At 29.7% G+C, this 20,348-nt stretch overlaps 3 protein-coding genes across 4 annotated transcripts; 2 read left to right on the forward strand and 1 right to left on the reverse strand.

Moving 5' to 3' along the window:
• The first annotated feature begins 39 nt into the window (after positions 1-39).
• On the forward strand, positions 40-6,174 carry App (Palmitoyltransferase app). Of its 2 annotated transcripts, XM_072897481.1 has the most exons (9): positions 45-973; positions 1,193-1,353; positions 1,593-1,757; positions 1,972-2,109; positions 2,216-2,370; positions 2,460-2,577; positions 2,719-2,831; positions 2,963-3,065; positions 5,624-6,174. In XM_072897481.1, exons 1-9 carry the CDS (start codon positions 624-626, stop codon positions 5,920-5,922), a joined length of 1,602 nt encoding a protein of 533 aa, XP_072753582.1. In that variant the 5' UTR covers positions 45-623; the 3' UTR covers positions 5,923-6,174. The 2 variants fall into 2 exon arrangements, with proteins under 2 accessions (XP_072753580.1, XP_072753582.1); XM_072897479.1 differs by lacking the exon at positions 5,624-6,174 and having other exon boundaries at positions 40-973; positions 2,963-4,235.
• A 6-nt stretch (positions 6,175-6,180) lies between these two features.
• On the reverse strand, positions 6,181-9,189 carry LOC140668472 (protein odr-4 homolog). Its single transcript, XM_072897496.1, has 8 exons — positions 8,982-9,189; positions 8,534-8,713; positions 8,183-8,388; positions 7,920-8,091; positions 7,673-7,852; positions 7,375-7,588; positions 7,084-7,266; positions 6,181-7,000 (listed from the first exon to the last, which is right to left on the reverse strand). Exons 1-8 carry the CDS (start codon positions 9,075-9,077, stop codon positions 6,816-6,818), a joined length of 1,416 nt encoding a protein of 471 aa, XP_072753597.1. The 5' UTR covers positions 9,078-9,189; the 3' UTR covers positions 6,181-6,815.
• Positions 9,190-12,484: 3,295 nt separating this feature from the next.
• On the forward strand, positions 12,485-16,672 carry LOC140668466 (uncharacterized). Its single transcript, XM_072897482.1, has 11 exons — positions 12,485-12,964; positions 13,175-13,340; positions 13,429-13,655; positions 13,973-14,157; positions 14,358-14,514; positions 14,603-14,650; positions 14,764-14,938; positions 15,143-15,525; positions 15,701-15,984; positions 16,074-16,181; positions 16,247-16,672. Exons 1-11 carry the CDS (start codon positions 12,887-12,889, stop codon positions 16,353-16,355), a joined length of 1,920 nt encoding a protein of 639 aa, XP_072753583.1. The 5' UTR covers positions 12,485-12,886; the 3' UTR covers positions 16,356-16,672.
• The last annotated feature ends 3,676 nt before the right edge of the window (positions 16,673-20,348 follow it).

Here is a 20,348-nt window from a genome sequence, read left to right on the forward strand (position 1 = left end):
CGAGTCACGTGGCCCCGAGTCACGTGGCGTTTTCGCGTGAGTAGCGCGAGGGCGCTTCGCGAACGAACACGTCGGGCGACAGGCTTCACAACAGTCCGTGTGTGTTCCGTAAATATGCGTGTTGTGTTGTTGTTGTCGACCGGAGGTTCGTCGCGACGACGATGACGATAGGAAAAATTTGAGAGGAAGAATGCGATTCTCGAAAACGTGGTGCGTATTGCGGACTTTGTTCGTACGGTCGACGGTGCTCGAGTGCAATTCGTGAGTGGCCTCGTTGACCCAATTTTGATAAACGAAGGTCCTCCCTTCGCGACGACTATGACCCTTTCAGTTCACTCTCTGATCGGAGTCGGTGGCCTCTGAGGCGGACGATTACGGCGTCGCGCGCGTTCGTAAAGTTCGCCGAGTTTAAATAGAAAGAGAAAAAAAAGTTGTCCCGTGTATTTGATTTTTACGCGAGGATACTCGGCTGAGGAATCCTCTTTACTTTAGAGTACGATAAAATTAGGTTAAGTCGGGTTCTTATCACTTCGTCCTCGTGACTCGAGTGGCCCGATTCCCCGACGTCGTAGACAGTGAGCTCAACAGGCGGATTCCGCGTAAAGTGGTGAATAGATACATGGATGTTGCTGTTGGCTCCCGGAGCGTGTTTCGACTCGAGGACCAGACCGAGCGGGCAAAATGAAATATGTTTGTCCAAATTGTCGCGCAGGAACGTCAAAGAGACACGATTGTACGATTTTGATAAATCGCCAGCGGTCCGTAGCTGTGATTTCTACATTCATATATGGCAATACGTGAGAGGAACTTTAGCCACGAGCAAGATGCCTCACATCACGCGAAAATGGGAGCTATTCCCGGGCAGAAATCGCTTTTGTTGCGACGGCCGAGTGATGATGGCACCGCAAACCGGAGTATTCTATGTCACAGTGTGCCTCATCGTCGGAACAAGTGGATTATTCTTCGGTTTTGAGTAAGCACGTATTATTAGAAATTTATATTATATCTCTGTTTCTTCAAAAATAGAGATTTATCAAATCGGATCAAGTTGAATTGTTGCAACATCTTGCATACTTTTTAATCTTCTTTGAAATACGCAACACAAGAATAATGCATCTTGAGATTGAATCTATTAGCAAAAAGATTAATGCTTTTGTATGCATTAGTGAAATAAAATTATTTTCTTTTCCAGTTGTCCATATTTGGCACTACACGTAACACCAGCAATACCAGTAATAGGAGCTTTGTTATTCATATTTGTAATGTCGGCTTTGTTTCGCACGAGCTTCAGTGATCCTGGAGTAATTCCACGAGCAACGCCTGACGAAGCAGCTTATATTGAGAAACAAATCGGTATATAAATATAATTTTCATTTATATAGATTTAAGATACATTTAAATTATCTCATTCAGTTATATATATATATATATATATATATATATATATATATATATATAATGCTTATTATATTAATAATGTAATTATATCATTTTAACTATTATAATGTCATTGACATTTAAATGTAGAAATAATGAAAAAAATCGTTTATCATAAATTTATTAAACTAAAATATTTTTATGCTGGACTGTAGAAGTACCAAACAACGGCAACTCTAATAATAAAACATATAGACCTCCTCCTAGAACAAAAGAAGTCTTGATTAGAGGTCAACCAGTAAAACTAAAATATTGCTTCACATGTAAAATATTTAGGCCACCAAGGGCCTCTCATTGTAGTTTGTGCGATAATTGTGTAGGTATGTGTGTGTTTCTATATCCATTATTTTATAAAGATATATATAAATTATCAAAAAGTACATTTGCGTAAAGATATCTGTAATACCTGTTTTCTCTTTTCTCTTTGTATTATCAGATATATATCAGAATTAATATTGTATAGTGATTACTGATGTGTCAGTGATAATTAATTGCAAATATCAGATGTGATTTTAAAGATAACTATTTTTGCAGAGAGATTTGATCATCATTGTCCATGGGTCGGTAATTGCGTGGGCAGAAGAAATTATAGATATTTCTATGCTTTTATAGTATCTTTAGCATTTCTCTGCGTCTTTATATTTATATGTGCAGTCACACATCTAATTATGCGTAAGTGCTTTAATTTCCAAATTATTAAATGAATAGACAAATATTTTAGGAAAATTAAAACATAATATTTTATTTTCATTTATTTCATTTTTATATCATGATGTAGTTACAAAGGATAGCACGCCATTCTTAGAAGCTGTCAAGTTATCTCCAAGCAGCGTTATTGTGGGAGTCGTATGTTTCTTTTCTGTTTGGAGCATTTTAGGCCTTGCTGGCTTTCATACGTATTTAACTAGCAGTAATCAAACAACTAACGAAGATGTAAGTAGGTTTGACAAAATTATGTATAAATTATGTAAGCAATTTTTTCTCAATTCTTTCATGTTTTTTTTTTACTGCTTTCACAATAGATTAAGGGATCATTCACAAATAGGAGAGGTCAGGACAATTTTAATCCCTACAGTCAAGGAAATATTTGTGGAAATTTTTTTTATGTTCTATGTGGACCAGCTCCACCTAGCTTAATCGGTAAGATACCTCCTTACATACTTAATATATGTATAAATATATACAATTTATGGAATCAAAAGAAATTATACAGCTATGATTTTTGTATTTTGTTACTTTATATCAATTTTATTCATTCTTATATTACTTATATCTTTTCAGATCGAAGAGGAATAGTTACACCCGAATATCGCGCAGAACACGAATCAGTTGGTGATGATAATGTGATCACTAATAATAAGACATATGGTACTGCCAAGATCGTGCAGCCTCAGGTAATTACGATGAAACGTATTTATTAGCCTGTTTGCTAGCATCAAATAAATAGTTAAAATATAATATATGTTTAGTAAGCAACATATATGATATTACAATTCTTTATCTTTTTTTTTATGCATTACAACAGTCAAATGGTACGACGATTCAAACAAGTCCTACCACGGATCTCACGGGCTCGATGAACAATTTAATCAGCGGTCAACATTCTCCGAGAATAGAGTCAATAAACGGTGAGTTGACCCTCTTAAGACATCCTACGCGTTGCCCCGAAGATCTACCAAAATATCCGCGCCAATATATCAACGACACTTATGTGCCGCCATATCCGACTCAACATTGCTCTCAGGATTCTGTGAAACATATTAAATACAACACCGAGATAGATCGATTAAATCCAGAATTTCAAAAATATCCGTGTAGATGCGAGGAGGGTTTGCAAAAATATCCTCACAGATGTAGAGAGGAATATCACAGATGCTCGGATAACAATCTCATATACGATCAGTGCATTGGAGATCAGAAATATGGCATTGATCTTCAAAAGTATCCTCAGAGATACTCCGAGGATCCTTTACGTTACCAGATAAGCGAGAAAAACGGTTATACTGATCTGCAAAAATTTCCACAATGTTATTCCGAAGATCCATTACGACTCGCGCAATCTCCGCATATGCTTAAATATAATAATTTAAGATGTGCCGAGCACAGTTTAAAATATCCCATATCAAAGAATATTCTACCGGCGCGTATATTAGGTACGGGTGGCATACCGATTATCGGGCAGACCGCAATCGGTCTCGTCGTCAATAGATTTGGCTCTGGACCATTAACCAATGATTTATCATATACCGAAAACTCGTTATGTCCGAGCGATAGTACTGAAGAAGATCTCTTAAATCGTCGTTTCATTATGAGTTCACTGAGTGATAACGAAGATATTTAACGTTTGTTATATATAAATCAATAATGATGCATTTTTTAAAATATACAATTTGTTTATAGAGAGAGAAGAGGAAAAAACGATAAAGATCATGTAATTATTACATTCTCTTATCAAAAAAATTGTGAATTTGTAACATTAGAAAGCTTTAATATGATTCGTCCTATTCTTAAAATCTCTCGCACTAAAGAAGTGCTCTGATTTGTATATATAAATAGTTATATGGTTGTTCTTGATACCTTTAATTGGGAATTGAAGAAAAAAAATTATATATATATATAAAATGTCAAGCAGTTGAAATTAATTGTTACAAAAAGAGATCTACTTATTTTTTGAAAGTACTGTTTTGTGTTATGCATAGATTTTTATTTTAAAAGTAAAATATCTATATTATATATAGTTACATGATGATATATAAATGAAGTTAAGGGATATAAGACGTATAACAGTTGTATTTACTTGCATAAGATGCATTTTTTTTATAAAACATTTTTTTAGTTATATTTTATATTTTATATTAGGAGGAAAGATCTGTTACTTTTAAATCTGTTATATTGCATTATTTTGCACTTTCTTTTTTTCACACAAGTTATACTTAATTGTATAGCTTTCATTAAAAAGATGAACAAAAATACAATATATATATATGCAAAGATAAGTAAATTTTTAGCATTTATTTTTTTTAATATTGAATATATAGTGTAAAAACACAGTTCTTTTTTCTTTAAGTATAAATGTATTTCTACGTGTATATGTATATATCTAAGTTCTTTATATAGTAGTTAGCAAAACTTGGACATAATTCAATAAATTGTATTTCTTTGTTGTTTAAAATTACGTCCTGTTATCGAGGGCTCAGAGCGTACTACTTGGTAAGTTTATTTCATACATTTTGATCGTCATTGAGTGTTTTAATATACAATTATCTTATTTATCTACACTAGCTTTAATAAATCATACGTGACGTGTTCTATTTTTATATTTTTATAAGACTAATTTTACAACAGTGTATTAATTACAGAGTATTAATTTACAAGGCTTATGGTTTGTGACTAATTGTTTGCTCTATAATTTGGGGTTTTACATTATAGATAAGAAAGAGATAGATGTTATATATATATATAGTTATGTATAACATATATATATATATATATACATATATATATGTGTGTGATATATATGTATATATATATAGTTTGTAAATATGTTTCAATGAACATAATATGTGTGGAAAAGTGCACTGGGTATATGAAAAATGCATTATTAAATAAAGAAAGAGAAAAAGTGAGATTTATGATATATTTATAATATTTAATCTTTTAATTCTTTCTTTATAAATTTAGAATTCAGTAAAAATTTTAATTAATATTACTTCAAAATTTGTAACTACATTTATGTATGATAGAATAAAAAAAATATACCAAAAATGTATCAAAAGATAAAAAGAACTTTATTTATTTTATCATGCATAAATAAACTCAATGTTTGCAAGAAAAATTTTTCCCAATGATATATCTAATAAGCTGTTATTCTTATGGAATGTGTTCAGACTGAGTTAAATAAATTTGTAATTACAATGAGAGGTTGCATTGGTATCACTGACACTTTGTTTGTAAGAAACACAAGGCCAACACTGCACTTTTTTGATAATAATTATATAATATGTGGTTTTTCTTCTTTTTTTTTCTTCTATAGAAGTTTGATTTAATAGCTTGTCCTTTATGATTTAATAGCAATGATATCTTTTTTTTCTTATTGCAATATATGTGCACTTTGTACAAATTGTCCATATAAAAAAACTCATAAACAATCTAATTACTTATTTACCATTGCTAATTTTGTTTTTAGGTAGTACGACAAACAGCATAAGTCAACTTGTTACCAACGAAATACCGCTAACGTCTCTCAATATAGCACCAATTGATATCGACGAAATCGCTCCGTTGCCTCCTCGTCAAAGTATCGTCGTCTCGTCCTCTCTGGATGCATCTTCCATACCGGCAGTAACGACTCCGCTGTCGGCGTCTAGACTTAGACTGTTGCAAGATACGACTATGATAGAATCCGCTTTAGACTTGGATTCATTGGAAGATGCAAGCGTTGGTAGAGGAAGCCAATCAGGGCTTATAAAAATGGGTGTAGTGTAAAATTCAGCTATCCACAAATCGCGTAGAGTTTAAGAATTCTGTCGATTTCGGTCTGATTGGATAGTGCAGTTTTGACATATTGAATTAAAAAAAGCATAAAATGCAATTTGTTTGATACATCTTTGTCGTAAATAATTACACGAAGATGTAATCATTAGTATCATTAATTGCAACAGGTAGATAATTACCATGTTATGCTTTTTCTTGAGAGAAAAAGTAATTTCGAGGGAGATTTTCAAAAACTAGGAAAATTAGAAATTAATAAAACGGCCGAACTTATGTTATTATTAAAGTACAAATATAATTATTTACAGATTTAAATTTGTATAATTGCATCAAAAATTTCAATTGTAACATGCATAATTAAATCGTTATTTTCTACAACTGCATTATTTATTATATCATATTTATGTGCAGCTTTAATAATTGCGTGTACGCCAGAAAAGAGGAGTCAATACATTTTTTCTATTCTCTAAAACATTTACATTATTAAATGTAGTATCTTCTATTGGCTATAAAATTTTTAAAAAAGAACTTTAAGAAGTATTATTATATGTTGAGTAATTTATTGTTTATATTATATATATAATGCTTAATTGAAAGAAGATATTATAATGATAAGATGAGAAAAATATGATTACTTAATTTTATTGATCCAAATTTATGTTATTTACTATACATAAGAAAATTTATTTTTTTACTTTCTGGCATATTCGTCTAATCATTAAAAATATACATGTATTATATATACATTTATAATATATTTGTATGATATTATTGACATTAATTTTATTATAATAAATATAAAAAATCTATAATGTTACATTTGTACAATCTATATATATTTCTAGCGCTTGTACAAAGTAGAATATATATATATATATATATATTTATTAAACTGTGAGTAGTTGATGCACAAGGACAGCTATTATCAATATAATTAATGCAACACTTAATGCAATAAGAGAAACGGTTATTTGATAAACGCGATGAATTTGACGATTATTTTTGGTTTTATCAGTATTACTGCCCGACGATTTATTATTGATATCACTTTGGCAGTAAAATTCTGTAGGATCTGTCATCATATTTAAATAATGATATATGAGCAACTTTTCGAATTATTATAATGAAACGTTTTATTTTTACATTTCTACTTACCAACTTGTAGTTCAACTTCTTTTTGTACTTGACTTTCCTGCACTTTGAGATCTAAAAGTTCTTGTAATGATAATAATGCCTCCTGTGGCCCTTCACCAGGGAATAAATAATCTGATAGTGTGACTTTATTTTCTGGTAATGCTATCAATACCCTTCGAGGTGGTTCATGCAATGTGATATTTTCTAAAAATAAAAAAATTACAAGACTGCAAATGTATCGAAATCTACTTGTTATACTATAAAAGAGATATCCCCTTCTCTCTTGTAGTATAAAAAGTATTAACAGTTTACCTTCAGGAGAACCATTTTCTTCTTCTATTAAACTGTCCCAATGCATTTCCAATCTGCTTGCCAGAGATCTTACTATATCTTGTTTCACAGCCATGTTGGCTTCCGCAATACTGGCTTTTTGATGTAGGAATGTTCTGCTGACTAATTGTCCAATTAGTCGTATTGATGCACTACACGGTGTTACTTTTATACACGAATCAGTATCGTTTTGCTCCTATCAAAGTAAAATAAATTTTATTTAATAAATTAATTTTCTAATTATAATTGTAATATTAAACAAATATTTGTTTGCACTTACACAGGGAATATATAGACTAACTTGAAGCGAGTTATTGTTATTATCTTTCTTATTTTTACATTCTTTATTATTTTTCTTTTTCTTGCCAATCATTTCCAATGCGTCGTCCGAAGCTCCAACTTCTCCCTCAATGACAATGAGTGAAGAATCAATTAAATCTGCTACGCTTGTCAAGATATTCTGTGAGGTTTATGCTTTTAGTTCATATAGTATTTGAAAGAATAATAAATTGTTTATTTGTCACTACCTGTAGCTGTTTCTTGAAAGTCTCGGGATTCTTATCTGCAGCAATAAAATACAATCTGTCAAAGTCTACTAGAGCTTCAAGTTGATACCATCTAGTTGCTCTTTCTTGGAATTTCCAGTCTGCTGGTTTTAATATATTGTCTTTAATAATGTCTACAGACTTGCAAATATATCTAAAAATATATCCAAAAAAGTTGTTAAATTAATTATAAAATATGGCATATAAAGAATTCAAGTTTATTTAAACTATCAAAGGCATTATACTTTTGTGTTATGCTATTAAAACTTAATATAATCTTCTCATCCTGGTTATTTCCACAAAGGTGCTTATTATTCCACGACAGAGTTTTGTAAATTGCACTAAGAACTGATTTAAGTTTTTGTACATTATTAGTAGTATCTAAAATATCCTCAGGTCCAACAATAAATATACCAAGTACCCACATTCCACCTGGCAACATTTTTGTAACCTGTATATGAAACAAGCTGCTGTTATAATTATCTCCATAACAATATACACTATACTATTTTAATATAAATTTTAAAAAAATGAATAGTTTATAAATATCAAGTTTTGCATATCTGTAACTGAATCAAGAAGACAGTAATATATACATGTTTAGCGTGATCAGCGACCCAACTGATAGGTATATCCATAACAGATTTAATATATGTATTTGCTGTATCCTGTTCTTCAAGTGAAGTAGAGCTAATTAATGTTTCTTCGACAACATTTTTAGTACGAGGAGGTGGTGTCTTTGCTAAATGCACTATGTAGTCCTTTTGTCCAGCATTCTGTATAATCAAATAAAAGTAGTTAATGCAAATATATTATGATTTATTAATAAATCTACTTAAAAATCAAACTGTTCTTTTTATAAATTGATAAAAAAAAGAAACATAACATTTGGAACAGTATATAGACTTGAATTTAAATAATTTGAAGAGTAACTTGAAATAAATTTGCATTGCTTATTTGTCACGTATGTTCGTCGCGTATGCAAAAACAAGAAAAGTGTGAAACGGGCAAAACTGAAAGATAAAAAAAAACAAATAGTCGAACCTGTCCTAAAATTAATCCCGTTACGTATCCATCTGGTTTCGCTAGAGACGCTAAATACACGCGAAGATGTTCCTCGGCATAAATTGTTCGTCCCATTTTTTTCTTCTATATCTTCGTGTTACTTTCCTCGACTCTTCGACAGATCTTTTCTTTTCCCAGAGAGAAGCCTGAAAGAGGTTGTTACGGTGCTATTTCTCATACAATACTTTTTTTCACATTGTACACTAGCGTCGCGTACATCCATTTTACAACCTTCTGGAACTACGTACTACATGCCACGTTCACTTTCGATAATGATAAAGCAGTTATAGATGTAGCACAGACATGAACCAGTTGATTTAATACAATCTCTGCTTTGCTGTTATAAAAATTTATCAAACTACGTTTTGTATTTATTTATTAATAAAATAAACTAAACTGAAATGAACTAAATAACTCTATAAAAATATAGAAAATATAATAAATATAATATATATAAATATAAACATCTAAATATATAAATATAAATATTTATATATAAGTATACCAAATACGTGTGTTCAAATGCACTTCTCACAATCAGTATAACGCCATAAGGACAAAATTGAAAGAAAAAGAATAGGAAACAGGAAGAAACTCACTGCAGATCTCAAATGCAATAAATAATTGTGACAAAGCGCATATAACTGTCGCTCAACACTTTATTATATATGTATAAAATTATGTGTCACACATATAATATTAATTCTATGTTATATACATATAAAACTAATTATGTATTACAAAATAGAATTACAAATTTAATATAAAATATAATTTAAATTTTTAATACAAAATAATTTTATTACATAAAATTGCACGAAAATATTCAAAATGCGTCTAGTATAAAATTTATTAGAAATTTTTAGATCAAACGTAACGTAGTCTGTCACGACCAAGAGAATTATTGATAAATTTATAAATTATCTCTCTCAATTAAGAGAACCTAGAATTTTAATGGAACTTTTTTGTTATTGTACATTTCAATTTCGTGTAATTTCAGATTATTAAGATATAATATACATATTATACACTTATAATATAATACAATTTAAATGTATCTCACGCAATAATATCTTAATATATTTATATAATCTTATATAATATAATATGTACAATAAATACAATATTATATATATATATATATATATATATATATATATATATATATATAATAATATAATACGACTTAAACGTATATCATATCTTATACAATAAATAAGTTACATCGTTTACGTTTTTTATAATTTAATTTATTATAGATTTAATTTTTACCTAATAATCTTCATTTATAATTTATTATTTATTTTCTCAATTATTTATCCGTTATTTATATTTAATTAATTTTTTATTTCTATATTTAAAATATTAACTACTTTTAATATTTTTTAATTAATAATAATTTTTTGCCCAAAAAATAAATTTAATTTTATAGCTTTAAACTTTATTTTATTATTAAATTTTATTTTCTTTTTTAATGTCCTAATAACCCTAGCAGACCTAGTAGACCTAGCAGACCTAACAGACCTAGTAGCCCTAGCAGATCTAGCAGACCTAGCAAGCAGACTTCTACGCCAGCAAAAACTCGTGATAAAGTGACTTGAGGAGTTCTAATTGGGAATTCGCGACAACGCGAGATTTGAGAATTCGCGATCACGCATATATCTTTTATGCAGCGCTGAGAGAATCCCATTTAGTCAGCATCGAATACGATCCCCGACAACGCAATATAATTTCGTGATCGAAATCAGGAATTATATGAACGAAAACGACCGCGATCGCGACGAAGCCGAGACAAAGTAAAAATAATAGCGCGCCATGTCACCAAAATCGAATGTTATTATTTTATTTCAGAATCATATTTTAGACGTATTTTAATACGTTAAGATTTATCGCATAATATTATCGTATTATTATTACGTATTATCATCGCGAAGAACGTGTACGGCGCGCTCGACTTCGAGGTGACAGAACGCGACGCACGTGCCGGCGCCGGCGCCGGAGTAAGACGTAAGACACGTGCGCACACTACGCCCGCCGAACGCCGAACTCGCAATGAATGACTCGCGCCTGTCAACTCACTCACACTCACGTACGCCATACGCGGCGCTCACCCTCTCTTACTACTCAACGCGTGACGTCAAGGAGAAGGGGGAGTATATGCTCTCTTTCTCTCTTTCACTCCTCGCGCTAAAATTAATATAAAATATGCGTTATACTATGTAACGTGTTAAAATATATACATCAAGTGATTCTAAAATGCATGTAAAATTTCCCAACTAAAATGATATTATATTATTAGATATATTTAACGCGCTTTAAAGATTGTATGTGAAACGCGATTACTAAATATAATACACGTAAGTATTTTAAAGCAATTTTATGAACTATACGGCCTCAAAACCACAACAATAATAATTATCGCCCTTTTAGAAAAATCCATCATAATAACAATAAAGTATACAAAACTATCACCGGAAACATATATGTCATCATCTCGATAAATCGGGGTCTTTCTAATAGAAGGGCACAAAATAAATAACCCACCGCATGAGAGAGGAGCGAGGCATACTTTATTGTTGTCAAACATAATCTAAAAATTCATCTAAGTTATCAAGAAAAATCGATTAACCGCTCCTCAGTCTACGTGTTATATAGTAATAAGACAATCGAATTTATCAATATTTTAATATTTAAAATAATATATTTTTAATATTTTAATATTTTAATTTTTATTGTAAATATAGGGTGCCGTCAGTAGTTTATTAAAAATTGTGTTTAATTAAGAAATTACATTTTTTTTACTATCCTGCTCTCGCGTTTAATATCTCTCTCGCTCCTTCACACTGCTCTCGCACAAATATTTTACTTTATAAGAGATATTAGATATTGCCTTTATATATTTTTTTCAAGAATAATAAAATAAAAGAAACAATATTTATTATAAGTGTCTCCTACACTGTATTAAAAAAAAGTTTATTCTACTTTATATACATTTATATAAATAGCTATATATTTTTGATCTTGACAATTTGTGGATATAGCGCGGACATAAAGCACTTGGTTCATGTCCGTGCTACATCCATAACTATTTTATCATCAAAGTAGATCTGGCCATGTAGTTCAAACAGCTGTAAAAAAGATATATGCGACGCTAGTGTACAACGTGGAAAAAGCGTTGTATGAAAAATGGCATCGTGATAGTATATCTTTCGGGCTTCTCTTTTGCTTAGGCTTTTAATAAACAAATTAAGACCTACGTCACATTAATAATTAAATCTAGATTCAGAGGAAGTAATTAAGGGACAATAGGTTTAAACTGTTGTTTATTAAAAAATATTTGACTTTCAGCGCTTTCAACTTCATACTTCATTCTTCATTCCAATCGCGTTTTACACTTCTATTTATGACTGCGGTCAAGACTGCGCTACAAATGCTTCAAAATATTCTATCTTTATTCTTATGGAATATAGAGCAAAGATAGAATGACAATTCAAAGTGTTCGTAGCGTAGTCTTGACCGTAACTTTTGTATGTATGAATAAAATGTATGAGTAGAGTACTCTCTCGTACAGAATCGGTGTCGATTATTGTTCACTACTATAGCACGTTCGCTACTATCGACTGAATAGAGCGAATGTGTGATAAAGGTCATGATAAAGGTGATAAATAAAACGTAAGCATGTAATGCGCCTCAATTCGATCGCTATTGCTATACGTGTGGTACGCGCATGTCGCGAGCATGGAAAAAATTTATATTATTTTAAATAAATTTTGGACCAGATAGCCAAAGAATAAACTGCTTACTGTGCATAAACACCCAATACAATATTTTATGTGTAACGCACTTTAAAATCATGATTATTGTTTGTAAGACAAAAGTGGACAATGTACAGTGGACAATGTGTCACTCTTCTGTCGTTATTTATTCTTGTACAGGGAGAATTTTTAGAAGCACCGTGCATGGTGAGTTATCTGACAAATTTATTTATCTCGAAAATAATACGTAATGTTAAGATACTTTATGTGATTTTGTGAGTTGTTTACAATAAATAAATAAGTGAGAAATTAAAGAAATGCTCCTTTTAGCATGAGAAATAAATTATGTAACAAAAAAAAAGTATGATGTGTATATATTATTATTATTATTATAGATTTTCTATTTTATTTTTTTAGTACACATTTAAGCAATGCTATGGAGATGTAAACAATTATAAAATACAATACATAGATACAATACATAGATACAATCCTTCACTAATTAATTATTGTACCGCTAAAGATATTCCTGACAATATCCACTTTGGTGTAAAACTGGATGTAAAGGGAGGGAACTATACTGGTATGTACATTCAATAATTAATTGACAAAACAATAACGTTCATTATATATAATTATATCCATTAATTATATCTTCTTTTTTATTTAAGATTCTCTGAAAGTTGAGTTTGTACCACCTAAAAAAGAATGTGGAGTAGGGGTAGCCTTATTAGTTAATCCTTTGATCAAGAATGAAAAAGAATGTGATGAGTATGACTTTGGAGAAGAAAAAGACGTTAATCCATATATACATACCATAGAGAGAACTCTGTGTATTCTTAGGAAAGATAATCAACTTATAAATTATAATGATGATTTGACAGTATCCTTATGTAAGGTAATAAACAATATTATGACCTATATACAGACTTATATATTGACAAATTTGTAAAATAAATGATAATGAAGAAGACGTGACGATAAACGAAATGAGAATAAAATTCTTGTAAATGTACAAGAATACTGTATTATACTTATAAATGTAAAATAATATTAAGAACGATAAAATAATATTATATATCTTGTAAATGTGCAAGAGTGTTATATTTGAAAAGAGATTAATCTTTGTGTGTGTGTATGTATACAGACACAATTATGTTAATAAAAAACATTTATTTAAAAATGATAAATAATTAATTTTAATTAATATTTCAGAAAAACATTGCATATGTATGGTTTGAATACATCTTTCAAGGATGTTACGCACTTATGTTTCATGTAGGTAGAAAATCATATGTGACAAAGGGCTATAAATTCTTAAATACTACTTATCAACGTACAGAAGTGACAGAACCACAGTTTACCTGTAGATATGATACATATTATAATCTTGATCAAAGGTATAGTAGTAAATAATTATGTGTACATAACAATTTATGTATAATGCATAAACCAATGTATATTTAATTACAAGCTCTCAGTAAACAGTCTATCTCCTATTGTAACCTAAGATAAATTTATTTATAGAAAATTGTGATATTATGAAAAAGTCAAAATATAAAAGAGAATGTATGTATACATATGTACGTATCTGTTACAGACATGAATTAACGAATCTTACATTAGATGTTTCGCTACCAATAAATACAGGAGCGTTACTTGAAGTGGGATTGATATCGTCACAAAATACATTAATTCCAGGAAAAGGCTGTATGTGGTATGGAGAACCGTTAATATTCACACAAAAAATTGATCTGGTAATATTTAGTTATTAAGAAAAATGTATGCATCTTCGTTTTTTTTTTTTGCGACTGACATCCAAATTTAATTTCTTTATTTTCATAGGATACTAATTTTATGGAAGCACCGAAAGATAATTGTATTGTAAAAGTGGTAAATATTATCTCTTTTGGTTTATGATAAATTATTTTAATCAAACTCCAAATTCTCTATTGTTATATATTTATCTGCATGTATTACATTGAACAAAAACTTTGATCAAATAGATGCGGACAGCAAGTGGGGAATATATGAAGACTGTGCAATGTAATTTTCAAGTACAAACTACGAAAACTACAGATTACTGTTTTTTATATCGCGTAGTTGATGATCGGTGTTATAAAAATACTATCTGGAAACCACCAGGTGTAAATACAACATTGCCATGTACATGGATAAAAGGTGAGTGCAAATCAAGAATAAGAAACTTTACAAAAAAGTTATAACTGAAGACAATGTATCTTTTGTTGTATTATAGTACAATACATACCTATTTTGCCATTTAATAAATCGAAAAGATATTTTAAATTTTATATAGAACCATTAATTTTTACAGAGACTTTATTTTTATAAACTAATGTGGTGTATTACAAATTATCTTTGCAGGTTGTGCGAATGCTACATTATATGATAAGATTGGTGCAATGGCAAAATCAGAGAAATTAGTGGGTGCAAACTTACAATTGCCAATCATCGCCTTTGTATTGATCGGATTGGCGATAATCGGAACATTATGTTTCTGGTACCTATGTACTCGAAAGAAGGAGGTCACCTTATATTTCAAGCCACATCACGATGATTTTCTGAATTCTGCTTGTTTAGAGTCTACTGATCTCAGTATCGTTGATAATAACGACAGTGAAAAGGAAATCGATCACGATAGTCTTTCTCATGACGATATTGTTCTTCTTTATACTAAAAATTCGATATCGTTTATGGCATTAATGAAAGATTTTCGCGAAATACTTGCTAAGATGTGTTCCTGTTCTGTAAGTTTTCTATTACTTAGAATTGTTGATAATGAAATTTACATGATATCTATAACATAAGTTAATAAAATCAAAATTTTTGCGATTTAAAAAAGTATTTCGATTAAAATTTATATAATGCAAAGCATAATACAATCTCTGTCAAGGATGTTTCTCACAACTATTGCTTTTAAAGGTATATGACTGGTATGATGAAGCTGAATGGAACAACGTAGCTAAAGTTGGTCCTGTTTCATGGTTTACCAAATTACTTGATAGTAAATGTCGTGTTGTTTGGATAGATACACCGATAACAAGATCCATCGTTATATCAAAGATGAATAATTTGGATTTGAATAAATTCAATAAATACTCTGAAATTGGTGATTTTCGTGACGTGGCATTTCCCGCCGTACTTGAATTAGCAAAACGTAATACAAATGATACCATTCATCAGTATCGCAGACATTTCGTCGTGAGGTAAGATTCATATTAAACTATTATTTTCATTAGAATGCCATTTTTTCTGGATTATGTCATAATTTGTATTATGTGCTTTATTCGTATAGATTTGGAGGGTTTGAAAGCATGGTAAATGTGAATGATCCGTTTCTGGATCTTTCTCCGCACGCGCGATATCACATGCCACAGCATCTTGCAGAATTGTGTTTAGATCTGTAAGTATATTACGTAAAATTGAAATGTTTAGTTTATTTAGATTAAATAATTTAAATTCTTTTAGATCAACCGTAAAACCACTTATTTCAAAACAGTTGAAGGCAGAAGAGAATCTTTTACAGCAGCGGTTGAAACTCATGGACGGAATCAATAATGTGAAAAATGTCGATTAATATCATAAGTTGTTACAGGATCTCAGCACAATTATACTTTACAGTTGTCTAACAACAGTACTATATTCATGCGTTTCCAATGTGAAGTGATTTTAATAACATAAATTTGTGATTAATCAAAGATGCTACCTCAATTGAAAATAAGACAGGCAATCTATAGTCTAGGGGTCTATAGTCACCACATCTGTTTTGATAAGATTATCGATTTGTATGTAATTATGATGTTTTTCGATGTTGGAGTTAAGACAACCGTTGCGCCTTGTATTTTTAGAATTCATAAATCATAAGCCGCTCGTTGAACTTTACTAGACATAATATCGTAAAAATATATCGCAATTTGTTTTAACTGTATACATTTATCATGTTGATATAGATATATTTTATATATAAAAAAAAATATATATATATATTTTTAATAAAAATGTTGAGAAATTATATATATTATATGAAATCTATATATTCCAACAAGTATTCTCATGATCTGTTTTATATTTTATGTCACTGATACTGTGTATTTTGTTGTGTACATTTTATATAGTTAAAATATATTTATAAAAATTTCTATAATTATTTACAATCTAAGAGTAAAATTTATTATAGTGTTATTACAAATTTAGTCTTGCTTTGGTTCAACAACTTTTTAAAATTTACTTTATTAAAAATGAAGTTGAAGGCTCTGTTAGTGAATATTCATAAAGGAAACGGGCTAATTGAGAGCCAAGCGCGACAATCAAATTATTTTATTGCTGCTTTGACTTGTCCTTTATTTTCGTATCTGCATCCCATATCCTTGAGCGTGCTTAAAATAATAAATAATTGCTCAGTCTCAGACAAAATGCGCTTCAAAAAAAGATGTGAATAAATCGTGCTGTAAAATTGCGTTTTAGTTTTATCCTGAGTTTTTCGGATCCATGGTCGCAGTAACGTGTATTTGCATATTTGTGATATTACCGCTGACAATGGTAGGTACAATTCTAAGGCGAAATCTCGTCGGGACACCGGATGTTCCGTGTCGCATGAATGCGGTGCCTCGACCGATACCTGAGAAAAAGTGATTCATGGAACCGCTATTTTAATGCTCGGTGGAATTTTACCTTTTGGTTTGATCTTTGTTAAAATGTACTTCATTTTTATCTCATTCTGGGCGTACAAAGTTTACTACATTTATGGCTTTATGTTATTAATATTCGTTATTCTCATGATAGTGACCGTGTGGGTCATTATTGTATGTACATATTTCTTACTAAGTCCCGAAGACTATTGATAGCAGTTATAGATAGGACAAGTTTTCTTGCGGCGGCCTCGACAACCGATTACGACGACTACATTTATTCCTTTTACTACTTTAGATATATTCAAGATATATTTTTGGAAGATATAATATTCTAAAAATATACCTTAAATATTATATGTTATGCGCTTATAAGGCATACAACTGATGCGTTTGTTTTTAAACTGATAAATGCCAACATTATTAGGCTTTTGACTTGATTATCTTGAAGAACTATTAGAAAGCAATAATATTCATTATCATTTTAGTTTTCAGTGAAAAAATCATTACATACTTTCTCAGTAAAGATTGCATTATCTTTACTACATTGCATTATGTATTCTAGTGATGACTAATATACATAGTATACACATCTAATATTTCTGTAAAAACCTCTGCATTTTCAGAAAACATACAAAATTATTAGTTTATTAGCTAACAAGAGACAATAAAACTTTGAAAGAGATAAATAAAAAGTATATAAAAAAATTTAAGAGAAATATTATATTTGTTTCATTATATTAATAATAGTAAAATAAATTTATAATTTTAATGTGTCCTCAACTTTTCAGTATCTTTCACCTTGTTCACTTTCCTCCAATCAAGATGAAAATTAAAATTAAATTGTATTGCTAAAAATATTATAATAATCAATCTTTTTTATATTATTGAGTACAATCATATTTTTTAAAATATTTTTAACATATGTTAATACGTGTTACACATATTGTTTGATTTGTGTTCGTATGCTCTATCTTAATGATAGGACAAAAATGCACTATAATTGAGTATCAGTACAAAAAGGAAATAAGACGATACATGCATAATGCATAGTATATCAGGATATTTGAAATTCTATGACAATTCAGTATCCGTTTTAACGTCGTCATGATATTGATGAATTGAAATAATGAGCCTTATTTAATGATTTTTCTTTAAGAATATTAACACGTTAACTGTAAAATTAGACAATGTATATTTGTTTTAATATTTCCAATAATTAAAATATATTTCATAGTATTTAAATATTGACACGTTAATTTTCATATTTTTTAATCTATTATTTTTCAGAATTTATTATTTTAATTACATTTATAATATTATAATTGTAAAATTAGATAATATTTATTTAATATTTCTAATAATTAAAATATATTTCATCAAACATAATTTTTTCTTCAATTATTGCGTTAATTCAAATTGATATAAGATTTTTTTATAAAACAATAAGATATAGAAAATATAAAATAAATCTTGTGTGTGAATGTGTGCCTTAAGATTTTCTTTTCTCGAGATAGTTTTCATATAGATTTTCAGATTATATTCGCAATACTACTTAATGCAACTCGATAATATCGAGCTCGATAATATATAAATATCTATACTCAGAAAATTTTGAATAGTTACATAAAAAAAACATTTGTTATATTATTATTACTGATAAATTTTTTGCGCGAAACTCATGATCTATTTAAAATTGAAAATTTAAATAATTAAATGTAATTAAATAGCAACAACTTTATATCTTATATATATAATATTGTCAATATACCATTTACATTTTATTCTTATATACAGTTTATATCTTTCATAAGGAACAAACAGTAACCCTTGTATAAGAGGTATTAATATTTGAGAAAATATTACTGAACGCACACATATACGCACACAGTAAATTATTTGCTCGTTTCTTCATTTAATGGATTCTAACGAACGCACATTTATTGTTCTACATCGTTAGCTTCTACACATGGGGCTCTTCAGGCGAAAAGATATTTCATTTCAAAATGCGCGTAGCGGAAGATTTATGTGAATATTTCTCTGTTATACAAATGTGTATAATCTTTGTTATACAAATGTGTATAATCTCTGTTGTATACAAAGAGAACTATTTTGCATATCTGAAAGAGAAAGAGAAATAATTATTTTGAAAAAGAACACGCACACGTCCACAAGTGAAGGATTTTAAAATACACTCTAAATACTATTACGCATTTATAATGAGTAAGCAATCCAGTCTTCATTGTCGTCGTGTGTGATCTAATGTCTTTTGGACATTTTTACGAGAGGTTCAGCGTAATTTTGAGGTGACAACCTCCAAACCGCTGACGAAATTCAAATTTGATGGCATAGCTGTTTTAATGCGGACACACATTTTTTCTTGGAACGTCTTCATGATTGACCGCATATTTTCGGATCGGATTCGCGGATAAGATAAATTCAACGAACGACGAAATATTATCGCGATTAATATAATGGACGATACAATTGACTGATCAAATCGTAATAAAAATAATAAATATATAGCACCTACTTTAATATATTATGTTCAATCGAAATTTTCGATATTTCACGTTAATTAATTCAGTAAAGAATCTTCTTTAGAGAGTCGAGAAATGATGTCATAGTTTTATCTCGGAAATGAGAAATGTCTTCTCTTAGATTTAAATAATTAAAGTTAGCTCGCGTGGATCAAAGGTCGAAACTTTGTTACTCTTGAAGAAAAAAAAACGAACAATGAAGAAAAAGAGAGAGCGCTTTCTATGAAATATAGGAGATATATAAAAATATTTCTATACACGATATTGAGACCTGACGGATAATTGGAGTCATCTTCTCTCTTCCTGATACACGATTGCTTTCAATAAAAATAATTATCGTGTCGTTCTTTTGAGATATAAAAATCGATGGACCGTAGATGAGGGTGGAACAAATTGGGGATA

Source organism: Anoplolepis gracilipes, chromosome 8 (genome assembly GCF_047496725.1).
Source record: "Anoplolepis gracilipes chromosome 8, ASM4749672v1, whole genome shotgun sequence".
NCBI lineage: Eukaryota > Metazoa > Arthropoda > Insecta > Hymenoptera > Formicidae > Anoplolepis > Anoplolepis gracilipes.